We start from the raw sequence: 20,944 nt of genomic DNA, 5'->3' as shown, positions 1-20,944 counted from the left end.
CTGCATTACATACAAACTATGCCCCCATAGCCAGGTTTCAAGGCCCGCTCCACCTCGTGCACCGAAGAGGGTTTTTAGCATTTCGAGGTAAAGTTCATGTGCTTTTTATGAGCCAGAATTTCCAAATATCCCTCCTACGGCATTCTTATTAATACGATGCACTAAATTGAATTGGTAAATGCTTATTTTTGCAAATATCCTCTCTTTTTCTCGGGGCATGTTTGTATAAACAGGCAACTTAATAGGAATATGCAATAGTGTACGGATGCTTGCTCTCTCCCTGGCGCGCGTGCCCACGCACACACACACGCACACACACACACACACACACACGCACACACACACACCTCTCCCAGTGCAGGTTTCTCCTCCAGCTGTTCGTTTCTCCTTGATGCTTTGAAGCTTTTTCGTGTCTCCCCGTGTCCCCACCCTCCACGTCTCTTCCACTTCGCTCATCTTGCATGATATTTTCCTCATGCACCCCCTGTCCTCACTGTATATGTTCACTAATCAAATATTTCATCATATCACTTCGAACAAAGTGAAAATGAAGGCCTTCCTCTGGTTGCGTCAGAGCTGGCTCATGTTTCAATGCTTGGTACAGTGAACTCCCCATTATCATGGGGATACATTCCACACCCACCGCATTGTCAAATTCTGCGATATAGAGAAGATGTCGTTTTTTTTATTTTACCCCTCCTACATACTTTAAAAACACTTAAACATATGAAAACACACCTTTTAAACACGTTGCAAACATATTTGTACACACACACACAAAAATTGCAAGCATAAACTATATAGAAAATACTGTTGTAGTGTCTGTGTACAGGCAGGTGCCTTTCAGAGGCTGGGCCTGGTGTGGTGCCATGTGACGTTTACGTGTGAATGTGTTTGTGAGAGCTGTGGCTGACAGCAACTTGGGCATGTGTTGTGCTCACTATTCTACTGTTCTTTCGGCGTTGCAGCTCTCCTTTCCCACATGCGAGGGATATAGTAAATATATAGTGAGCCCTCGCTGTTCGCGAATAGGGAGCGAGCCCTGCCTCTAAGAGCTAGTAGTTGACGCTTACCCAAAGGGTTGGCATATAGAAGCCACATGGTAGCAACAGTGTTGGGAAAGTTCGTTTTCTACGCAAACTAGTTCTGTTCCGTTCGCTGTTCCAAAAAGGAACTACTTCCAAATGGTTAGGCCCCCTTGAGAGCTGTCAAGTCTTTTTTTGTTCAACACCCATGGTCACTGGAGCTGTCCCTCTAACTGCCTAACACGCTCTAACTAAACTCTCACCCCCTTCATGTGAATACTCGCAAGGGGTTTTTACATGTACCTAAGCCCAGTAAGGTAATCGTAAAACGGTGACCCACCTGGGAATTCACAGTGCTTCACCTGCTTTCTTCATTGCAGGGGTGTTATCCCCCCCCCCCAGTCAAATACTAAGGGGAAACACTTATGTGCCTACCAGGGATGAGCAAACGGTAACTTACCTTACTATTTGTCACCAACCAATGCAGATTTCCCTCCCGGCACAGATCGCGTTTTGATGACTCATGCCGCTGTACAACTGTTGGTAGCTGGGTTTCCAAATAAGGCATTTTCCCCGACACCGAAGGCCCGTTAACTGGGTTTAGCAGGATTTTCTGCTGGAAACCTAAGACACCTGGCATGCGAATGAATAAAAATGAACTGCCATTCAAAAACTGTTCACAGACGCCGAGTGAGCATGTTTGCAATAACGTTCAGCAAGCATAAATACACTTCACGTTCGTCCAAAATATGAACAAGTTCATGAACTTTCATTCGTTGAACTAGTTCAGGTACAACACTGGGTGTTTGTCTCCCCCCCGAATAGACAAGGCTTTGGCTAAATGCACCTGCCTTCTATTCAACATAGTTGATTGGGCCCAAGATTGCCACATGATCAGTATTTGTTTGTCCACTAAGTTGGCGGTTGAGATGGGGACACTCAATAAGTACCAGAACAAAACAATACCTCCAACATGGCGGTGCGTAACGTCACTGAAATACTATCTATAGGCAGTTTTCAGTGAATAATGGTGGGAGCTCACTGTATGGTCAAAACCCATAAAACATTTTTTTTTTTTAAAAACACCAGAAACGATATACTGCATTATAACGGGGGAACACTATTTCAATGTACTCATTGATCAAACCCAGCTTCTCTGTAGCCTACAGCACGGATGGATTATACAAGGAACGTCATCGTAGACGTCCAGAAATGTCCAGGCGGCTGCTTGTAAAACCCGATCGCGTGCTATTGATTGGAGAGTCCACCGGGAAAGGTCAATAAGGAGATGACACGCGTGGCTCAAGTCTTCATTTCCGAGTTTTATTCTTGGCTTGTCAAAGAGCCTTGCCTGTCAAAGCTAAGCTGGCTTCCCCGCTCTGCTCTCTGGATACCAAAGTGTATCCAAGGGTGTTCGTGTGGCTGTGCTCGCACATCTGCGTGTTGATGTGAAGGTCAGAGGAACCAGTGCTGTCCAACTTGGTGGGTTAGTGGCAGCTGGTTGTTCTGTTCTCAAGGGCAGAAGTTTAGGTTTAATTCAGGAGGTGGTGTATTTTATATTTAATAAAGTGCAAAAGATATCAGTCGAGTCCTGCAACGGATGGCTTGAGCTTTGCAACTACAGAGGCTTGTCCTCTCGCCGGCAAGTGTATGGGTTACAGTGTACTGGATCTTGCCAGTGAGAGAGTGTCTTTTTGACTGTCTCCTCCTTGAAAATGTCCCTGGATCTTCGCCCAGCCTAGCTGATCATGTCATGGGCAGGGGTTCTTGGTGTGTGGGTGTTTTTCTTTATGTAAAAGCACAGTATGCCTGTATTTTTGGCTCAGAGTAACTGATTGACCAAGAACCAGGATGTGAGCCATGTGTGGGTGTAGCATCAGGAACAAATCATTTTGAATTCTGCCGAGCAACAAGTGGTCACAAAAAACAATTACTTTTGCTAGGGAATGGCCATTTCACTACATTTCTTTAATTTATAATGGGGGAAATTAACTGTCCATTAATAAAATATAATCAATATTTATAAAGGACGTCTCTAAATATTCTGAACTCTTGTTGATGCTTCCTGTTCATGTTGACTTCTTGAGATGGTAAACTAATTGAAAATGAATCAACAGTGTATCTGCTTGTTACCCAAGTAGTGTACGCCATCTTGCCTCACCTGCTTCAAGGCACCAATCAATTTCATTTCAAGCACTGAGTACCATAGTATTCATAGTATTTAGCCTAAATAAGTGGTTGACCCAGTCCCCAAAATTTTATTTTCATACAAAAATGCCAGGAAGTAGTCTCATAGGTCAGTGTCATAAATGTCATAAATTATTTTGTTTGGCACTTGAGTGCCACTGAAGCGGCTAACATTTAGCAAAGCAAATGAGCGTGTGTGTGCGTGTGTGTGTGTTTGGGCTTTTGTGCACTGGTCCAAATGAGTCAATGAATTTCTAAATTTGGAGTGTGTTGGAGTGAGAAAAATGTCACCGCTAAGACATTGCCGGGGGATTTATATATTTAAGAAGGTGCATTTTGGACCTGTTCAAAAATACACTTTGTTTTACGATAAAAGCTCTGTATTTTTTGGGTAGAGTTTGCATGTTCTCCCTGTGCCTGCGTGGCTTTTTGCCAGGTACTCCGGTTTTCTCCCACATTCTAAAAACATGCATGGTAGGGATAAGCTCCAGCACACCTGTGAGGATAAGTGGTGTAGAAAATTAAATAAAATGTTAAAACCACACAGACATTTACATTTGCTAGTCATAATTACAGTAAATATTTGTAGGAGAAATATTTCTAGGCCATAAATCTGAAACCATCACATGCAAAACATGCGTGCCGCCTTGTGCCGTGTGCCGATGTATTCTTACGCCACTGTGCAAACAGGTTCATTCATTCATAACCTTGAAACGTCGTACGTCGGGACTGCTGTAAACTGGGGACCCCCAAATCCTTTTAGTCATCATAGAATAAAATCAAGGACTTGCACAATTAAAAAAAAAACATTGCTAATCAGACTATTTGGAAAAAAAAAACTGGTATTTGGCACGTCACTTGTTTGAAGGTTATAGGAAGCTTGTATTCAAGGCTGAAGCACAAACCACCTGACCCACTCTTCCTGGGGCGGGGGAGGGGGGGGGGGATAGAAGGGAGAAGGGATGAAACATTGTTTAGCATTTTAATCATATTTATGGATGTTTGCGACGCTGTGGTCACTGGCAGGCAATCATTAAGCTGCCGACATTGGCATTCATTGTTTTCCTGCCAAAATGGCTCTGGCGGTATCGAAAAACCTCATTTCATTACATAGGTGCCGCCTTCGGGTGCAAAAATGGAGCTTGTCAAGTCATCAGCTTCGATAGGTTGGCCAGTGAAGCCATCTTGTTCCACTATAATAAAACTCCTCGCTTGAGGGAGGAAGTAACCAGGCAGAAACTAGATTCCATCAGGGCAGAGCAGTGACTGCCCACTCTGCCACCTCCTATGTCAAAGCTATTAATGTTCACCAGTGGAGTGGGTGGGCACAACAACTAGATTAATAGAAAGCAAGAATTTTGCACTGACCTGCAGAAATGAGTGCGTACAGTAATTAGTTGTTGAGAAATTAGTGAGCAAGAAAGGCCAAAGGATAACACCCCTACATCCTTCTTCTCAGGGTGGGCGATATGGCCTCTGATTCAGGAGATATCTCTCTTATGAAATATATATATAAAAAAAATAAAAAATGGACATTGCACTACGCTAACAGGACCAGGAGGCAGATATCGGTACAACTTGCGTCCATTATGCATGTTGATACATTTGTTCTCTTGCAACTGAGAGTACAGAAAGTTGTCGGTATGTGACAGTCCTGACATGATTTTGAGGTCACTAACAATGCGCAATCAACTAGTTTGCACAGTGGCGTAAGAATACGCGATCATGCGGTAAGAGAAGGCACGCTCAGTAACCGTCATACTTGTTTGTCGTTCGATTGTTTTATATTTATGGCCTAGAAGTGTTTGTCATAAAAAATACTTTCTGACGGTAAAAGTAAATACTTACTGTAATTATGACTTTACTACAGCGTCGCCATAGCTTCGTGGTAGACTACAGGGCATTTCAATTCATGTACAATTTTGGCTTACATCTCTCCCGTAGAAACGGAACTCCTTGATAAACCGAGGATTGTCCATCTCAGTGCTTGCTTAAATTGTGAAGTAAGGCTGATTTAGGCTAGATACAGCACAGAGCTGTCTGCCGGAAACTTGTGGATTTGAGTCAAACGGTGCACTACCACTGGAAACCATTACGAGAATTGGCGAGTGGAGAGGTACCAGTGGTGTTTCTACGCTGCTTTTGACTTTTGCCTTCTTTTACTTAAGCAAGTTAGAGTAATGTTGTTTACACTGTTTAAAATGCTTATTATATTTGTATAAAAGTCCATAAATATAAAACAATCCAATGTGTGAAACATTAAGTCTAGCAGTAACTGTGTGTGTCGTCTTGTGCCTCTTGACCAAGTATTTTTACGCTGCGCAAAATAGTTTGTGCACCGTTCGTAACCTCGAAACATCATACGTTGGGACCATCGTAAACTCTAAGGAGCCCATGTAATGAGATGTTTGTAATGTCGGGAGTTGGGACAATTTTTTTACGAAACAATTTCCATCCTATTCACTTTGTTGCCCTTTTCAGCACAAAATCATCAGAGTTGCTGGCAGACATGTCCTGCACTGTATCACAGTATAACATTTTTGTATCCTGTAAAAAAAACTTTACACTGGTATATTACGACATGACACAGCAGAGTAGAAGCAATCTGGAGGAGCACGGACAATGCTGGCGCTCTGCTGGCAGCCCACCTGTCACTCCGCAGCCACTTGCCTGATGAAGTGGCAGAGTGTGTTAGCTGTGAAGGCCGTTGGATATTTTAGGTGATGGCCTCCACTCGCTCTCCCCATTCGGATGAGGCGCTTCTTCTCCACTATAGTGGGGATCACGCGCAGGGCACGGATGCCATTAGGCGTCAAAGTCAGCCTCGGAGGGAATGAGGGAAGCAGAGGCAGGCTCAAGAATGTGTGTGTGTGTGTGTGTGCACGTGTGCGTGTGCATGTGTGCGTGTGCACGTGCGTGCATTGCTTTTTATGCAGACAAGCTGTCCCAGATAGGCAGAAGATAAATGTTTTATTTTTTTATTTATTACGTTGTGGGGTTTTCATCGTTGTTATTTTGCGGGATTATGCAAACACGACTCAACACCAAACTTCTTGTATTGTAGGAGAGGGCATTTTTGGACGTTTTCTTTCAATTCTCTGTGAATTATACATGGCATTTAATTGCATGAAAAAGGAGTTTGTTGCATCTGTTAGAGCCTGATCAAAATTAGAGTTCTGGTCTCTGCAGAAAAAAAACAACTATGTGGTCCATTAAATTTTCTGTAACAGTAGGGCAAGAACCAAGGAAGAAACTGTTGAAATTCAGTGCATGTGTGGATCCAACAAAACCCCTGAAAACATTACGAGAGACTTCATGTTTCACTAAATAATCCAGAAATCCTAAAGACAAAATTCAGGCCTATGCAGGAGTTGGGTACCTGTGAAGCTGTCCAATTGATCCAAATTAGGAATCTAGCCTCTATTGAATGCCATTTAACCCTGGCTAATTTCTTGTTGGTTGGTTTGTGGGATTACTGGTGGTCATCAGTTTCGAGTTCCGTTTCTGTGGCAACGTAACACGAATTCTTATGAAAGTCAGAATGTCAGTTAATATTTGTGCGAAGAACACTTCAAGGCCATAACTATTAAACAATCATGGAAAACAGTAAGTACAACAGTAACTGAGCATGACTTTTATGCGGAGTGGCCATGTATTCTTACTCTGCTGCAGAATCTAGTTCATTGCGTGCCATTTGTAACCTCAAAACCGCATATAATGGTACCATGGTTAACTGAAACCCCTGTATCCATTAAACCTGTAGAGGGGTGGGCATCAGCTTAAAAAAAAAAAAAAAAAAGCACATTTGGTTTTGCAGCAGATCCAGTTATCTATCCAGGATTTTGTACATTTTCCTTAATTCCTCATTAAATAATTAAAGCATTCACCTGAAAGACCTATTTCTAAATACATTATACGTGTTTGAAGATACTTGCCAAAAATGTGTCCAAAGACATAACTATCTAGCTAACTATATGCCTTCAATTTGAAAAAAAAACACCTCTAAACTCTTTAAAGCGCCTCGTTGTCAGCCCTGAGTGCATGCATGTCACGCAGAAAAAACTGGAAGGAGACCCGGGGTTAAGTCAAACTTGACAGCCAGCGTGTGGACTGGAGCTTCGGGCGGGCATGGTTGTTTAGGGTGCCTCTTTGTCGTGAGTGCATGCAAGTCACAGAGAAAAGGCAAAAAAAGGGGGCGGGGGCGAGTCCAATGTTACGGACAGCGTGCAGACAGGGCCTTCACACTGCCGTGGCCACTTTAGAGCGCCTTGTTGTCGTGGCATGGAAAAGTCCCTGTATACTCCAGCGACCAGATACTTTAAATGGATATACAGGTTGGAGCAGAAAGGACAGATGTTTTAGAAAAGCTAAAAAAATAATAAATTGTAACTGCAAACAAATTTTATTGACATCAGTGTGTTTATATTGAAAGAGCATTAGACGCAATAAAGTGTGGAAAACAACACTCATCCTGTGGTATCTGTTTTCATTGATTAATTTCTGAAGACATTGATGGAAGTTTGATTCCACTCTCTCCAACATTGCTCTGTTGATTTGGGTGACTTCCAGGTGAATAACTTCCTTCAACTGGTTCAGTTTGCATACACTTGTGGCTTGAGGTGTCCCCACATACAAATAATCACACATGGACAAATTAGGTGACCAAGGGGCCCAAGGAGTGTCAGCAAACCTGGAAATGAGGTGATCACCGGCCACTGAGTAATTGACGGTCTGGCTGTGTGGGCTGTCAACGCATCCTGCTGAAACCACACACGTCCGATATGCATGGTCTTCGTCGCAATTTAGGCACAAAGAAATTATTTATCATCTCAATGTAACGCTCAGAGGTCACAGTAACACAGATCAAGCAAGACAAAAGACCACAGACCAAATAAATGGAGCAATGTTGGAGAGAGTGGCAGCCAACTTCCATCAACGCCTTTAGAAATGCATCAATGAAAACGGACCCCACATGATGGATGTTTTCCACACTTGATTGTGTCAAATGCTATTTCAATACGAACACATGGATGTCAATCAAATTTGTTTGCCGCTACCATTAATTATTTTGAGTTTTTCAAAAAACATCTGTCGTTTCTGCTTCACCCTGTATTTTCGCAGATTAAACATGTAGTGGAAGGAAGCCAGAGTACCTACTCGAGCCTTTTCTTGGATTACTCTGTGGCATTGATGCACTTTTACAGGCGTCTTCTCTCGCGTGTGTGCGCGCATGCATGCATGCGTGCGCGCGCATTTCCAACAAGGTCAGTTGTGCAGTCGCTTTGCTCTGTTTCTTTCTTCCCGTGCCATCTCTTTCCATTCGGCATCCTGACGAGGTCCATTTTTCACCCACTCTTTTCTCTTCCTCACCGCCTTATTTGTCGCTCTTTTGTCCCTTCGGCCATCTCCCGTTAACCTTGTTTATCACAGTCTCTCCCGGTCCATGTCCTTCTCCTCCTCTGCCGCCTCTTCCCTTGTTCATTCCCTATTCCTGGCACAGTGTTCTCTTCGCACCCGTTCATCCACACCTTCCCCCTCTCCTCCTCCTCCTCCCCTCCATGTTCATTTTCCTCTTCACACACCAGTGGTGGGAAATATGGAAATGTAAATGTGACGCCAGAGGATCAGGGAAGCCGGTTAATGGTTGTGTGTGTTTGGCCAGTTGCCATGAGACATAACCATAGATGACAGAACTTGACGACTTAAAGATGTTTGGGGCATTCGTCGGTGTCTGGAGCGTCACTCGTAGGCGACACACGTCTTTGGCGCGCTCCTCCCCTCCAACCCTTCCTCCCTCTCTCCCACTCTTTTTTTCCCCTCTTACCCTTGAACTGCCTTTTTTTATCCTCCAATTCCCTCAGTTCTGCCACTAGACTCATCTCCTTCCCTTTCTCTTTTTATGACTGCCGCTCTCTAAATATTTATACTTGCAATTATTCTTTCCAAATGCCTTCTCCCTCGCCTAAGAGCGTCCCCGCTACTTGAATGACAGAGTCTCGAGGGTTCAGGGACCATCGACGAAAAGGCCCTTTGTGTGTCTTCCTGCATGTGTAATTTTAATTTCCCCTAGGCAGTGTAGCGTCTCATAAGGCCAGCCTGTCTCTCCTTGGCACTCCGGCAAGAGTTGACCTACGTTGGCTCTCCTCTTATTGCCTCGGAATGACAGACAGACGGCTCTGGTTGAGCTTCGCCCTTGCGTGATGTGCAGTCGCCACGTCCTGGTGCAAGTACATGAAGTAGCATTAGGCAGTGTAGGTTAAAGGCCAAAGTGGCCAACAGACTCACGATCTAGTCCAGTCTTTGAAAATGGTGACTCCCAACTGGTGTGTCAAAAATAAATAAGAAACGTAGACTTTACATTTTATGCTGATCGGCTTTCATGTCATCATTCGCCGATCCGGTTAATGACGTCATCGATCGGCTCCGCGCAAGACATTTAACTCCATGTCGCCGTTGGGTATGAATCCAAAAGCTAGTTTATTTTTAGCCTTGTCACGTGTCTTGTGGCGCAGTACAGTAACTATCTGACAGTCAAGAAATTGTTTTTCAATCTTGTCGCTGAAAAAACATGTCGTCGGTTTGGGACTATTTTGCGGCGTCTCAGACAAACCACACGTAAGTTATTTGCAGCCTGTGCACAACTGAACTAATTTAATTACAGTAAGTTAGCACCAATTATTTCTGTCATGTTGTAATGTTGATTTGAACTAAAGTTATGTCAGTGGCCAATCCTTGAATGCCCCCTAGAGGTCATTGATGTTTTAACTTTTGTCTAAAATGCAAGAGAATAAATTTGAAGATACAGTACTCAGTATACAGTACACAAGTATACACAATAAATGAACAAGTCATACATTACACAAGTATATACATGTCAATGTGTCATGTAAATGGACACATTGCTCCATCTTGTGATCGGATCGGTGATCAGTTATCGGTATTTTAAACTTGATCGGTGATCGGCCCCAAAAATCCTGATCGTAAAGCCTAAAGAAAAGATTTGTCTTAAAAAAGCATTTCGTTTGAAATCAAACACAAATTCAAAATGAGAACACTCACCATAGGCTACTCATGCCCAGACGCTCACAATGAAATAACCAGCCAACCAGACTTTAGCTCCTCATGTCACTCACCAGGCCACAACCTTTATAGGTACTAGATCCAATACATACTCAAAACAAACCAAGATGACAATGTTTCACCCATCTGGGAATCTTGAATTCCAACTGTGAATTGTTTATACTTTTCAACCACTTTTGACAGGATCTGAAAAAATCGAACTTGGAAAATGTAGTCATATTGTCCAAAGTCACTGTTGTCGAGTCGCTAACGTAATCTTTGGCGTGAAATTTCAGAGAATAGCTGCTTCAGTGTCAATTTTTTTCTTTTAAATGACATTTGGTGTCAATGAAGCAGTCCAGCTCCCCCCCTCACGGCTGCTGCTGCTTCTCGCTTCTGTGGCAACTTAAGTCCAACTCCCGTTCCCAGAGCTAATCTTGGGCGAGTCAGCCTAGTTCAGGTTGAAAAACGCTACAGTAAAATGCAAAAATCACAATGAAGCCATCGCGGGGCCTTCATGCGTAGGAATTTCTCGCGGTCATCAGGGAGAGGAAAAAAATAATTTGAGCTGGCCCGAGCCTCTGCGGGCCACTGCCTGGTGGTTGTCCAAAGGGTCCTCTGTGGCTTACAAGGGTGTTGTTTTGTGGTTTCAAATTGGGCTGGTCCTGGGAGAGCTGCTGTTATTCTAGGAAAGGCCTTGTTTTCTTCCTTCTCACTCTTTTCTTTTACTCAGTCCTCGCTGCTCGTATTTATCTCACATCTCCCCGGAGAAGAAAAGGTGTGGAGTTTATTGTTTGTCTAAAAGAAAGACAGCGCTGGCCTTTTCCTTTTATCTCCCAGCCTATGGCTTTTCACTCTTGTGCGTGCGTGCGTGTGTGTGTGTGTGTGTGTGTGTGTGTGTGCTGCATGCGTACGTGCGTGCGTCAGTCCTCCTGATACTAGTTTCAACTCAACAGTTTAGACTCGACATAAACTAGTTGACCTAGATCTTCTGGTAATTGTTTATGTGAAGGTGAAATTAGCTTTCTTTGGTGTACAAGAAATTAGCTTTCTTTGGGGTGTGTACAAGTATCTAAAGGTGGACATACCCAATTCTGAGGTGGCAACTTTTGAATAGGGTCTGTTGTCTTTTACAGTGAGGATAATGCAAGACAACAAACTTTTCTCTGGGTTCTAGTCTGCACTCGACTAGCATTCATGACCAGCTGGAGCATCTTCACAGAAAAAAGTACCATGATCTAAAAGTTGCTGTCTCTTCCAGTGAGGCTGATACAAGACTACAAAGGACTTTTTTCTGGGTTCTCGTTGGCACTTGAGTAGCATTCTGGACCAGCTGGAGCATCTTTTTAGAAAAGTACCCTGAACTAAATGTTGCTGTCTTTTACGATGAGGGTAATAAAACACACAAAAAATACTTTTCTCTGGCTTCTAGTCAGCACTTGAGTAGCATTCTGGACCAGTTCAAGCATCTTTACAATAAAACAGTACCATTAACTAAATGTTGCTGTATTTTACAGTGACTCTTAAAACAGGAAGCTGCTTCTGTGCAAAGTCAATAAACAACTGGATAAAATTAGGCTCTGAAACTGATGTTTTTTTTTCTTCTTTTTTTCCCAGGGCAACACCAATTAGTGGTAGAGGAGGCCAATAACCGATATTTGGGGATAATATTCATTTGCACTAGAAGTGAAAATATTGGCATCAAAACTTGGAATCATGTTTAGTAAACTGCTTTTTTTCACCCAATTATCTTACATAAGTTGTAAGAACAAACAAAAACAAAACATGCAGGGAGTTCCCAGCGTCAGCAGCATCTCTTATAAAGTTAAGTGAAAATGTAAATACATAAATAAAGTTTACCCAGTTTTAAATTGATCTCTTATCAGCAGTTGGATTTAAAATATATTAATAATGTGGGGGGGGGGGCCGATGCCGATATGCATAAACATGATGAATGTCGGCCCGGTCGATAATCTGTCCATTTCTAGTTTTATTGTCCTCTGATAAATAAAAATAGTAATACATAAATATCCCTGAATGTGTGTCTGTGTCTCTTTCTTTGAGTTTTAGACTCAAATCAAGGCACAACTGATAAGGGAAGCTTTGTTTGGTAGCATTAGCATTCGACAACATTTTGAAAGATTTACCAACACCTACAGGACTCAAGTGGAACAGCAGGAACTCTGGCAGTGTACAGCGTGTGAGCACTTAAATCGTCAGCTTTGACTTTCTGTCGCAGGCGATTAACTTGTATAATAGTGGGAGTTGGGATTTAAAAACAACACTTCTAACATCTTACAGTGTCATGTGGACATTGTGAACACACACACACACTGGCACACGCGCACACCCGAGCTGCAGAAATGTGAAGTTGGGTATTTGCAGGTAATCCACTTTTACTTGAAACAGGTGCCATCTTACTGACATATACTTAATGCCAGCTTACTCATAACAGTAATTACATTTTCACAGAGACCTGGATTACACACACACACACACATAAGGACATTTGCAGATTGTCGTTCTAAAGCGCCAGCGCTCAGTTTCTCGTTCGGCAACAAAACCATATTTATTTTGACTCCTCGCTGCTGCACAGGAATGTGTTGGTATCGGCAAGTGGGAGGTGATAGAGAAGCAACACCGTCTGGATGATTTATAACTGCTTTCCTTTTGTGCCCCCTCCCCTCCCATCTTTCACGTTTGTTGTTTTCATTTTTTTATTTCGTCTGATCTGTCCAGTCAGGCACTGTCAGACAGGGACTGCAGACTCTTGGCCTACTTGCCTGGGTTCATATGTTTCAGCAGACACTTCTGCGGTGTTCCTATTTATCACCAGAAGGGTTTATTATATGCTTCCCTTTTTCTCATCTCCCCTCTCTGACAGCAGAAATTTCTCTCTTCTTTGTGTTTTAGGGGCATCTGGTCAGCGAGTGAAAGTGGAGCCGGAGGTGTTGTCATACCCCGGGCAGACGGTCAACCTGCATTGTGCCTTTACAGACACCACTGGGATTCAGCTTACCATGGTCAGATATGATCCTGCTGGTGACCTTTTGATGATATTTGGTGCAGAAAATCTAAATCAAATCAAAGCAGTGATAAGTGGGCCCTCGAAAATCATATCATAAAACTTTGCCATGCTCCGACCACATTAAATGGCGTAGGTAAAAAATAACAAAAAAACTTTGCAATTTCATCTGTCTAGTTCAGTGATTCTCAACTTGTGGGTTAGGACCCCAAAATGGGTCATGCACCCATTATTAGTGGGTTGCGGACAAGTTGTAAAAAATGACAGGGGGTCCTCAAGTTTATGACTGTACCTCCAGGTTACAATGGACTCTGCACTTAATCTAACATGTTGCTGAAATATGGCTTTCCTGTTTTCAAAAATGATTGTACACACGTTTACAGGATTTGCTCAAATTAACTATCACAGACGTAAATACTCCTCCAAAATACCGAGCAGCAATTTAATGAAAGGGCTTTAAGATGTTGCCTCTGACATCCACTGATATGAAGGTATAAGTCAGTATTCTTTCTAAAGTTGTGGTCACGTTGGATATAGGTTATCAATATGCTAATAATGTTGGTTAGTGATAGAATATGCATGTGGTAATGTATTAAGTTAGTATGAACATTTGTAGTTGTTTAACCAGATTTTTCTAACGCTGTGTTCTGTGTGCAAAATTGAAATTTAAATTTTGTGTTGTTTTGTATTATTAGTGAAAAACAAAGACAAACCGGGGAAGTGGCTGGCAGTGGCGGCTGTGGCTCAGTTGGTAGAGCGGGTCGTCCAGTGACCAAAGGGTCGCTGGTTTGAATCCCGGCTCCAACTGTCCGCATGTCGAAGTGTCCTTCTCTTTTCTCCTTCTAATTTGTTTTCAAGCAGGTTCTATGACAGCAATTCAAGTAATCATGAGTAACTTGTATCATTGAATTACAATGACGACGTGCAACTGGAACACAACAAAGTTCATATTTGTTGCTTTTGGAGGGCATTTGATCCTTTTAAAGACTCATACTCTGCTGTTTACTCAGGACGCCGAATACACGGTTGTCATATTGCAAAACCGAAAAAAGGGTAGGCTGTATATTCTGCTGCCTAACGTTACGGCATTATGTGTAAAAAGAGCCCATTGTGATATTTAATTTTGCTATATTAATTTGAGCCGTCACTTTGGTGGAGGGGTTTGTGTGTCCCAATGATCCTAGGAGCTAAGTTGTCTGGGGCTTCCCGCCCCTGGTAGGGTCACCCATGGCAAATAGGTCCTAGGTGAGGGACCAGACAAAGCATGGGTCCAGAAACCCCAATGATGATTAAAGCAAATGGATGTAGATTTCCCTTGCACGGACAAGGGTCACCGGGGCCACCCTCTGGAGCTAGGCCTGGAGGTGGGGCTCAACGGCGAGCGCCTGGTGGCCGGGCCTGCACCCATGGGGCCCAGCCGGGCACAGCCCGAAAGGGTAACGTGGGTCCCCCTTCCCATGGGCTCACCACCTGCGGGAGGGGCCATAGTGGAGGAGTTCAAGTATCTTGAGGTCTTGTTCACGAGTGAGGGAAGAATGGAACGGGATATCGACAGGCCGATCTGTCCAGCGTCTGCAGCGATGCGGACTTTGTATCGGTCTGTTGTGGTGAAGAAGGATCTACGCCGAAAGGCAAAGCTCTCAATTTACCGGTCGATCTACGTTCCTACCGTCACCTATGGTCATGAGCCATGGGTCGTGACCGAAACAACAAGATCCCGGATACGGATACGGCTCTCCCTTAGAGAGAGAGTGAGAAGCTCAGTCATCTGGGAGGGGCTCAGAGTAGAGCCGTTGCTCCTCCGCATTGAGAGGAGCCAGATGAGGTGGCTCAGCCATCTGATTAGGATGCCTCCTGGACGCCTCCCTGGTGAGGTGTTCCGGGCACGTCCCTCCGGGAGGAGACCCCGGGGACAACCCAGGACACGCTGAAGAGACTAAGTCTCTCGGCTGGCCTGGGAACACCTCTGGATCCCCTCAGAAGAGCTAGAGGAAGTGGCTGAGGATAGAGAAGTCTGGGCTTCCCTGCTAAAGCTACTGCCCCCGCAACCCGACCTCGGATAAGCGGAATAAGATGGAGAGAGAATTTTTGTAAATGCAGTTCTCATGTTCATTCTTAGTTTAAGTTGCTCTGAAAAATGCTTTGCACAGGTACACTAAGCATGTGTGGTTATATTTAAAAATATGATGCACTTTCTCTAATAGGAGTATCAACCCTGGAATTTGTCCAAAATTGCTGCTTTAAACCCAAATGGCTGACTTTCTGTTCAGTTTCGGGCATGGGTTGTTGAGACTTTTTCCATTTGTCCTGTTATGATGGACCTGTCCACCCAATTTCCAGAAGGTGCTACCGATTGAGTTTTGATGCCTAAAAAGGCTATTTCATTGCTCCCTGGTGTTTGGTCCCTAAAAATTAGCTTTATGCCAAAATTGTCTCTCATTGTGGTAATAATTAGTTGAAATTTATTTTCTTCTGTCACAATTGTCAATTGGAAGATAGTTGTGGGATTCGAGCCATGATTTGACTGCAGCATTAAATTTTAATCTAACAAATCATGGCTCACGGAAATAATCCTAAAGCTAGTAATAGGTTTTTTTTATCACATTTAGGCTTAACGTTTTATTATGCCAAACAATGCAAAGCTTCATTTTGCTTTAGGGGATTGAGTATGGTCATTGGAACACTCGTTAGTTGCATCTCAATGAAGTGGAAAGTCTCTGGGAGCAGCTGAGGAAGGGGAAGGGAAGGGGTGTTTGGATGGCGTGTTGTTCCTGAAAATGAGCATCCATATTCATACCTGCTCCACTTACATTTTTTTTGGGTGCTCTCTATGCATCCGGGTGGAGTTTACAAGAAAATGGAGACACAAGGTGTGTGTGTGTGTGTGTGAGAGAGAGAGAGAGAGAGAGAGAGGGAGAGAGGGAACACTGAGCCACAGGGCTTCCTGACTGCCGGAAAATACAAAGGAGAAGAGCGTAGTAGTCAAACAAACTACCTATGAGCTGATAAGGTAACTGCATTTCAGTTGTAAGATCTTCTCCTAGTCTTTTTTTATTGTGGTGAAAGACTTATGAGACATGTTATGCAAACACATGGCCACAATTATGGAGTCTAAACACATTAGAAGGAATACAATACTGTGCAGTAGTACTGTGCATTGTTGTATGTTTAAAAGTTTGAAGGGTATTTAAGAGCATAGAAAGTGTGTATGGTAAAGGTTAAAAGAGTGTGAGAAAGATTAATAAGAGTCTGGGGAGGTTCATAAAACTTTAAAATGTATACATTTAAAAAATGTGTGTTCGCTATTACGGAAGTGGTACGGAACCTAACCCCCGTGATAAACAATGGATTGCTGTATTAAAAACGAGTGCAAAATCCCTTTTTGTCAAAACGTGACACATACCTCGTGTCATAAGTTTCCAACGTGGATGAATCCCTGCATTCATAGTATACTGTATAAATGGGCCCCCTGCCATTGTAAATTTGCAGGGCAACTGACTCCAAGGTTGCCCTCCACTGGGCTCCTTTCTTATTACATGCAAAACAACGTCAAAATAATTGCCACGTCTGTTTCTGAGCTGGAAATAAAGTCGATACCATTTTTCATTTTTTGTTTTTTAAACTGTCCACAGAGGGGCTCAAAAAAGTCACTAACTAACAACGAAGACTGATTTTGTAAACTAGCTCCTCTATTTGCAGCCATGCTGTCAGTGCAAGCAGGCCACTAACAACTACAGAAGTCGGGAAAAAAAAAAAAAAATCAACTTACATTAATCGATAAAATTGACTAATTGCCCAGCCCAGTATTGAACAGATTTATCATTTGCAATTGTTGGCCGGCCCCAATTGTTTACATAGCAGATAGAGGAGGGGGAAAAAATCACTCTTAACACACCACAGGGTAATCTTTGAGACATTGCTAGCCAGGTTTACATGGATCGTTGTATTCCGATTAGAATTGGGTTAGAAGCCCAAACCTAATAAATATGTGCCATATAAACACCTCAGTCTGACTAAACAAGCTGAAACTGAATGGAATTTAATTCTGTTTCACAGGGGTAGAATTATTCCTTTCCCCAAACCGATCAAAAGTCATAAATGGTTCAATCGGAATAGTCAGCGCAGCGTTCTGTCTGTGGATGCTCTGTCTTGACGTAAATGCGCAGTGATGTCGTTTACACACACATGGTGACTTCCAAAACTAGTTTGCGACAGAGAACTTGTTTTTAACTACTTGTAGCTTGTTTTTATCAAGCTGTTGCTTGAATAAAAGTGTAAAAACAATCGCAACTACGATGTTAAATAGACGGACCTCGATCTTGATGAATCAAGTGATGTTTACATAGATTTGTGCATGTCACACATCTGGAAAACAACTGACCTGAGATCTTCAATGGGAATAATTTGTCGGAATGAAAAAAGGTCTGCATGTAAACTTGGCTAATCATGCCTTTGCTGACTTTAATGGCAAGAGAGGGAAAATGCTCAAATGTGGCTCAATTGTCATTATATGTGAACCCATCCTAACTAGCGCTTAACTTGCAGGTCACCTGGATCTACCAGCCAAAGGAGGGAAAGAGGATGAACATAGCCGTATTGCACCCCAGCTTCGAACCAAACTACCCTGACTCGCCGCTAAAGGGCAGAGTCAGCTTCATGCAGAGCCCCCCCAATGTGGACGGCCCCTCCATCCAGATCAGCAATGTTCGCATGATGGACGAGGGGAATTACATCTGCGAGTTTGCTTCCTACCCCAGTGGACACGAGCAGGGAATCACCCAACTGGTCATGCTCAGTAGGTCTCCATAGGAACTCTTTACCGTTACAGCTTGTCCGCATGTGTAACAATTTACAACCCCAATTCCAATGAAGTAGGGATGTTGTGTTACACATAAATAAAAACAGAATACAATGATTTGCAAATCATGTTCACTCTATAGTTAATTGAATACACTACAAAGACAAGCTATTTAATGTTCAAACTGATAAACTTTGTTTTTAGGAAATAATCATTAATTTAGAATTTTATGGCTACAACACATTCCAAAAAAGCTGGCACAGGGTCATGTTTACCACTGTGTTACATCACCTTTTCTTTTAACAACATTCAATAAACATTTGGGAACTGAGGACAGTAATTGTTGAAGCTTTGTAGGTGGAATTCTTTCCCATTCTTGCTTGATGTACAGCTTCAGCTGTTCAACAGTCCGGGGTCTCCGTTGTCATATTTTACGCCTCATAATGCGCCACTGATTTTCAATGGGAGACAGATCTGGACTGCAGGCAGGGCAGTCTAGTACCCGCACCCTTTTCCTACGAAGCCACGCTGTCGTAACGTGCAGAATGTGGTTTGGCATTGTCTTGCTGAAATAAGCAGGGGCGTCCATGAAAAAGAGGTTGCTTAGATGGCAGCATATGTTTCTCCAAAACCTGTATGTACCTTTCAGCATTAATGGTGGCTTCACAGATGTGTAAGTTACCCATGCCATTGACACTAACACAGTCCCATACCATCACAGATGCTGGCTATTGAACTTTGCGTCCATAACAGTCCGGATGGTTCTTTTCCTCCTTGGCCCGGAGGACACGAGGTCCACAATTTCCAAAAATAATTTGAAATGTGGACTCGTCGGACCACAGAACACTTTTTCACTTTTCATCAGTCCATCTTAGATGAGCTCCGGCCCAGAGAAGCCTGTGGCGTTTCTTGGGGTTGTTGATAAATGGCTTTTGCTTTGCATAGTAGAGTTTCAAGTTGCACTTACGGATGTAGTGCCGAACTGTATTTACTGACATTGGTTTTCTGAAGTGTTCCTGAGCCCATGTGGTGATATCCTTTACATATCGATGTCGGTTTTTGATGCAGTGCTGCCTGAGGGATCGAAGGTCACGGGCATTCAATGTTGGTTTTCGGCCTTGCCGCTTACATGCAGTGATTTCTCCAGATTCTCTAAACCTTTTGATGATATTATGGACAGTAGATGATGAAATCCCTAAATTCCTTGCAATTGTACGTTGAGGAACATTGTCCTAAAACTGTTCGACTATTTTCTCACGCACTTGTTCACAAAGAGGTGAACCTCGCCCCATCTTTGCTTGTGAATGACTGAGCAATTCAGGGAAGCTCCTTTTATACCCAATTATGGCACCCGCCTGTTCCCAATTAGCCTGTTCACCTGTGGGATGTTCCAAACAGGTTTTTGATAAGCATTCCTCAACTTTCTCAGTCTTTTTTGCCACCTGTCCCAGCTTTTTTGGAACGTGTTGCAGCGATCAAATTCTAGTTCATGATTATTTGCTAAAAACAATAGTTTATCAGTTTGAACATTAAATATCTTGTCTTTGTATTGTATTCAATTAAAGATAGGTTGAACATGATTTGCAAATCATTGTATTCTGTTTTTATTTATGTTTAACAAAACATCCCAACTTCATTGGAATTGGGGTTGTAGTTTCACGACCACTTAACCATGATTAAATAACTAAATCCATCCGTCCATTTTCCGTACCGCTTTATCCTCACGGGGGTCATGGGCGCGCTGCCTATCCCAGCCATCTTCGGGCGAGAGGTGGGGTACGCCCTGAAATGGTTGCCAGCCAATCGCAGGGCACATAGAAACAAACAACCATTCGCGCACACATTCACACCTAAGGACAATTTAGAGTCTTCAATCAACCTACCATGCATGTTTTTGGGATGTGGGAGGAAACCGGAGTGCCCGGAGAAAACCCACGCAGGCATGGGGAGAACATGCAAACTCCACACAGGCTACTGGGTCGTCAAAGGGCTTTTCCACGCTGCAACAATGCGGCTTTCTGAATTAGTCACGCCAGTACGAAGCCCAGCCCACACGCTGGATGTCAAGTCCCAAAAAATGTTCCCCCTCCTCACTATTGTTCGTTTTTTGCATGACATCTGCGCACTCGTGGCTGACAACGAAGTGCTCTAAAGCGACCATGCTAGTCTAAACCCCGGTCCACAAACTGGCTGTCAAGTCTACAGTTTTTAAAAAAAATTACGCTCTCCTCGTTCTTTCGTCTTTCTTCTAGTGACGTGCGCACACTCATGGCTGAGAATGAGGTGCTCTGAAACGGCCACTCCAGCTGACTATCTGAAAGGAATATTTTCGGTGTGTAGGCATAGCTAGCTAGTTAACTGCACGTCCCAATTGCGCTAGATAACCGCTGATGCAGGAGAAGCAGCTCAAATTCAAAGGTACACTGGGCCCTGTTTTAGCCACGACCAGAAAATCTGGAAAACTGAAATGCTGAAAAGCTGTTTAATGCTACATCTCCACAATTCAGCACTAATTACAGTAGTTCTCAGTCTTTGCATATTTTCTGTAATTAACTTCATACATCTATGTAATTAGAAACAAATCTCTGAATTCACTTTACAGGGTCTTTAGTGTTTGGGTCAGGATAGGGGGGTGCAAGAGGCTAAGCAATGCATCATGCCAGTTACGGTAGCTGATGTCATGGCTTATACTGCTTTGGAGACTGAAATATCTAATATTTAGAGCTGATGAGGTCTGACCTCAAAGCCTTTAAGTCAAACGTAAACAGAAAACATTTCTGACAACCGTGATAAGCAAATTTGCTTACTTAGTATGGGAAGTCAGTCCTTCACATCCAAACTGTTTTGGCA

The 20,944-nt window shown here is 43.1% G+C and overlaps 1 protein-coding gene across 2 annotated transcripts in view; it reads left to right on the top strand.

Moving 5' to 3' along the window:
• Nucleotides 1-20,944, top strand: part of si:ch73-22o12.1 (nectin-2) — a 177,162-nt gene that overhangs the window by 67,836 nt on the left and 88,382 nt on the right. For both annotated transcript variants that reach the window (XM_061776111.1, XM_061776110.1), the window contains exons 2-3: nucleotides 13,185-13,294; nucleotides 17,842-18,091. In XM_061776111.1, the coding sequence (XP_061632095.1) occupies nucleotides 13,185-13,294; nucleotides 17,842-18,091 (360 nt within the window). The remainder of the gene's footprint in view (nucleotides 1-13,184; nucleotides 13,295-17,841; nucleotides 18,092-20,944) is intronic.

The sequence above is a fragment of the Phyllopteryx taeniolatus genome, chromosome 6 (genome assembly GCF_024500385.1).
Source record: "Phyllopteryx taeniolatus isolate TA_2022b chromosome 6, UOR_Ptae_1.2, whole genome shotgun sequence".
NCBI lineage: Eukaryota > Metazoa > Chordata > Actinopteri > Syngnathiformes > Syngnathidae > Phyllopteryx > Phyllopteryx taeniolatus.
Note: the sequence above shows the minus strand (reverse complement) of the source record. Positions and strands in the feature narration are given on the sequence as shown.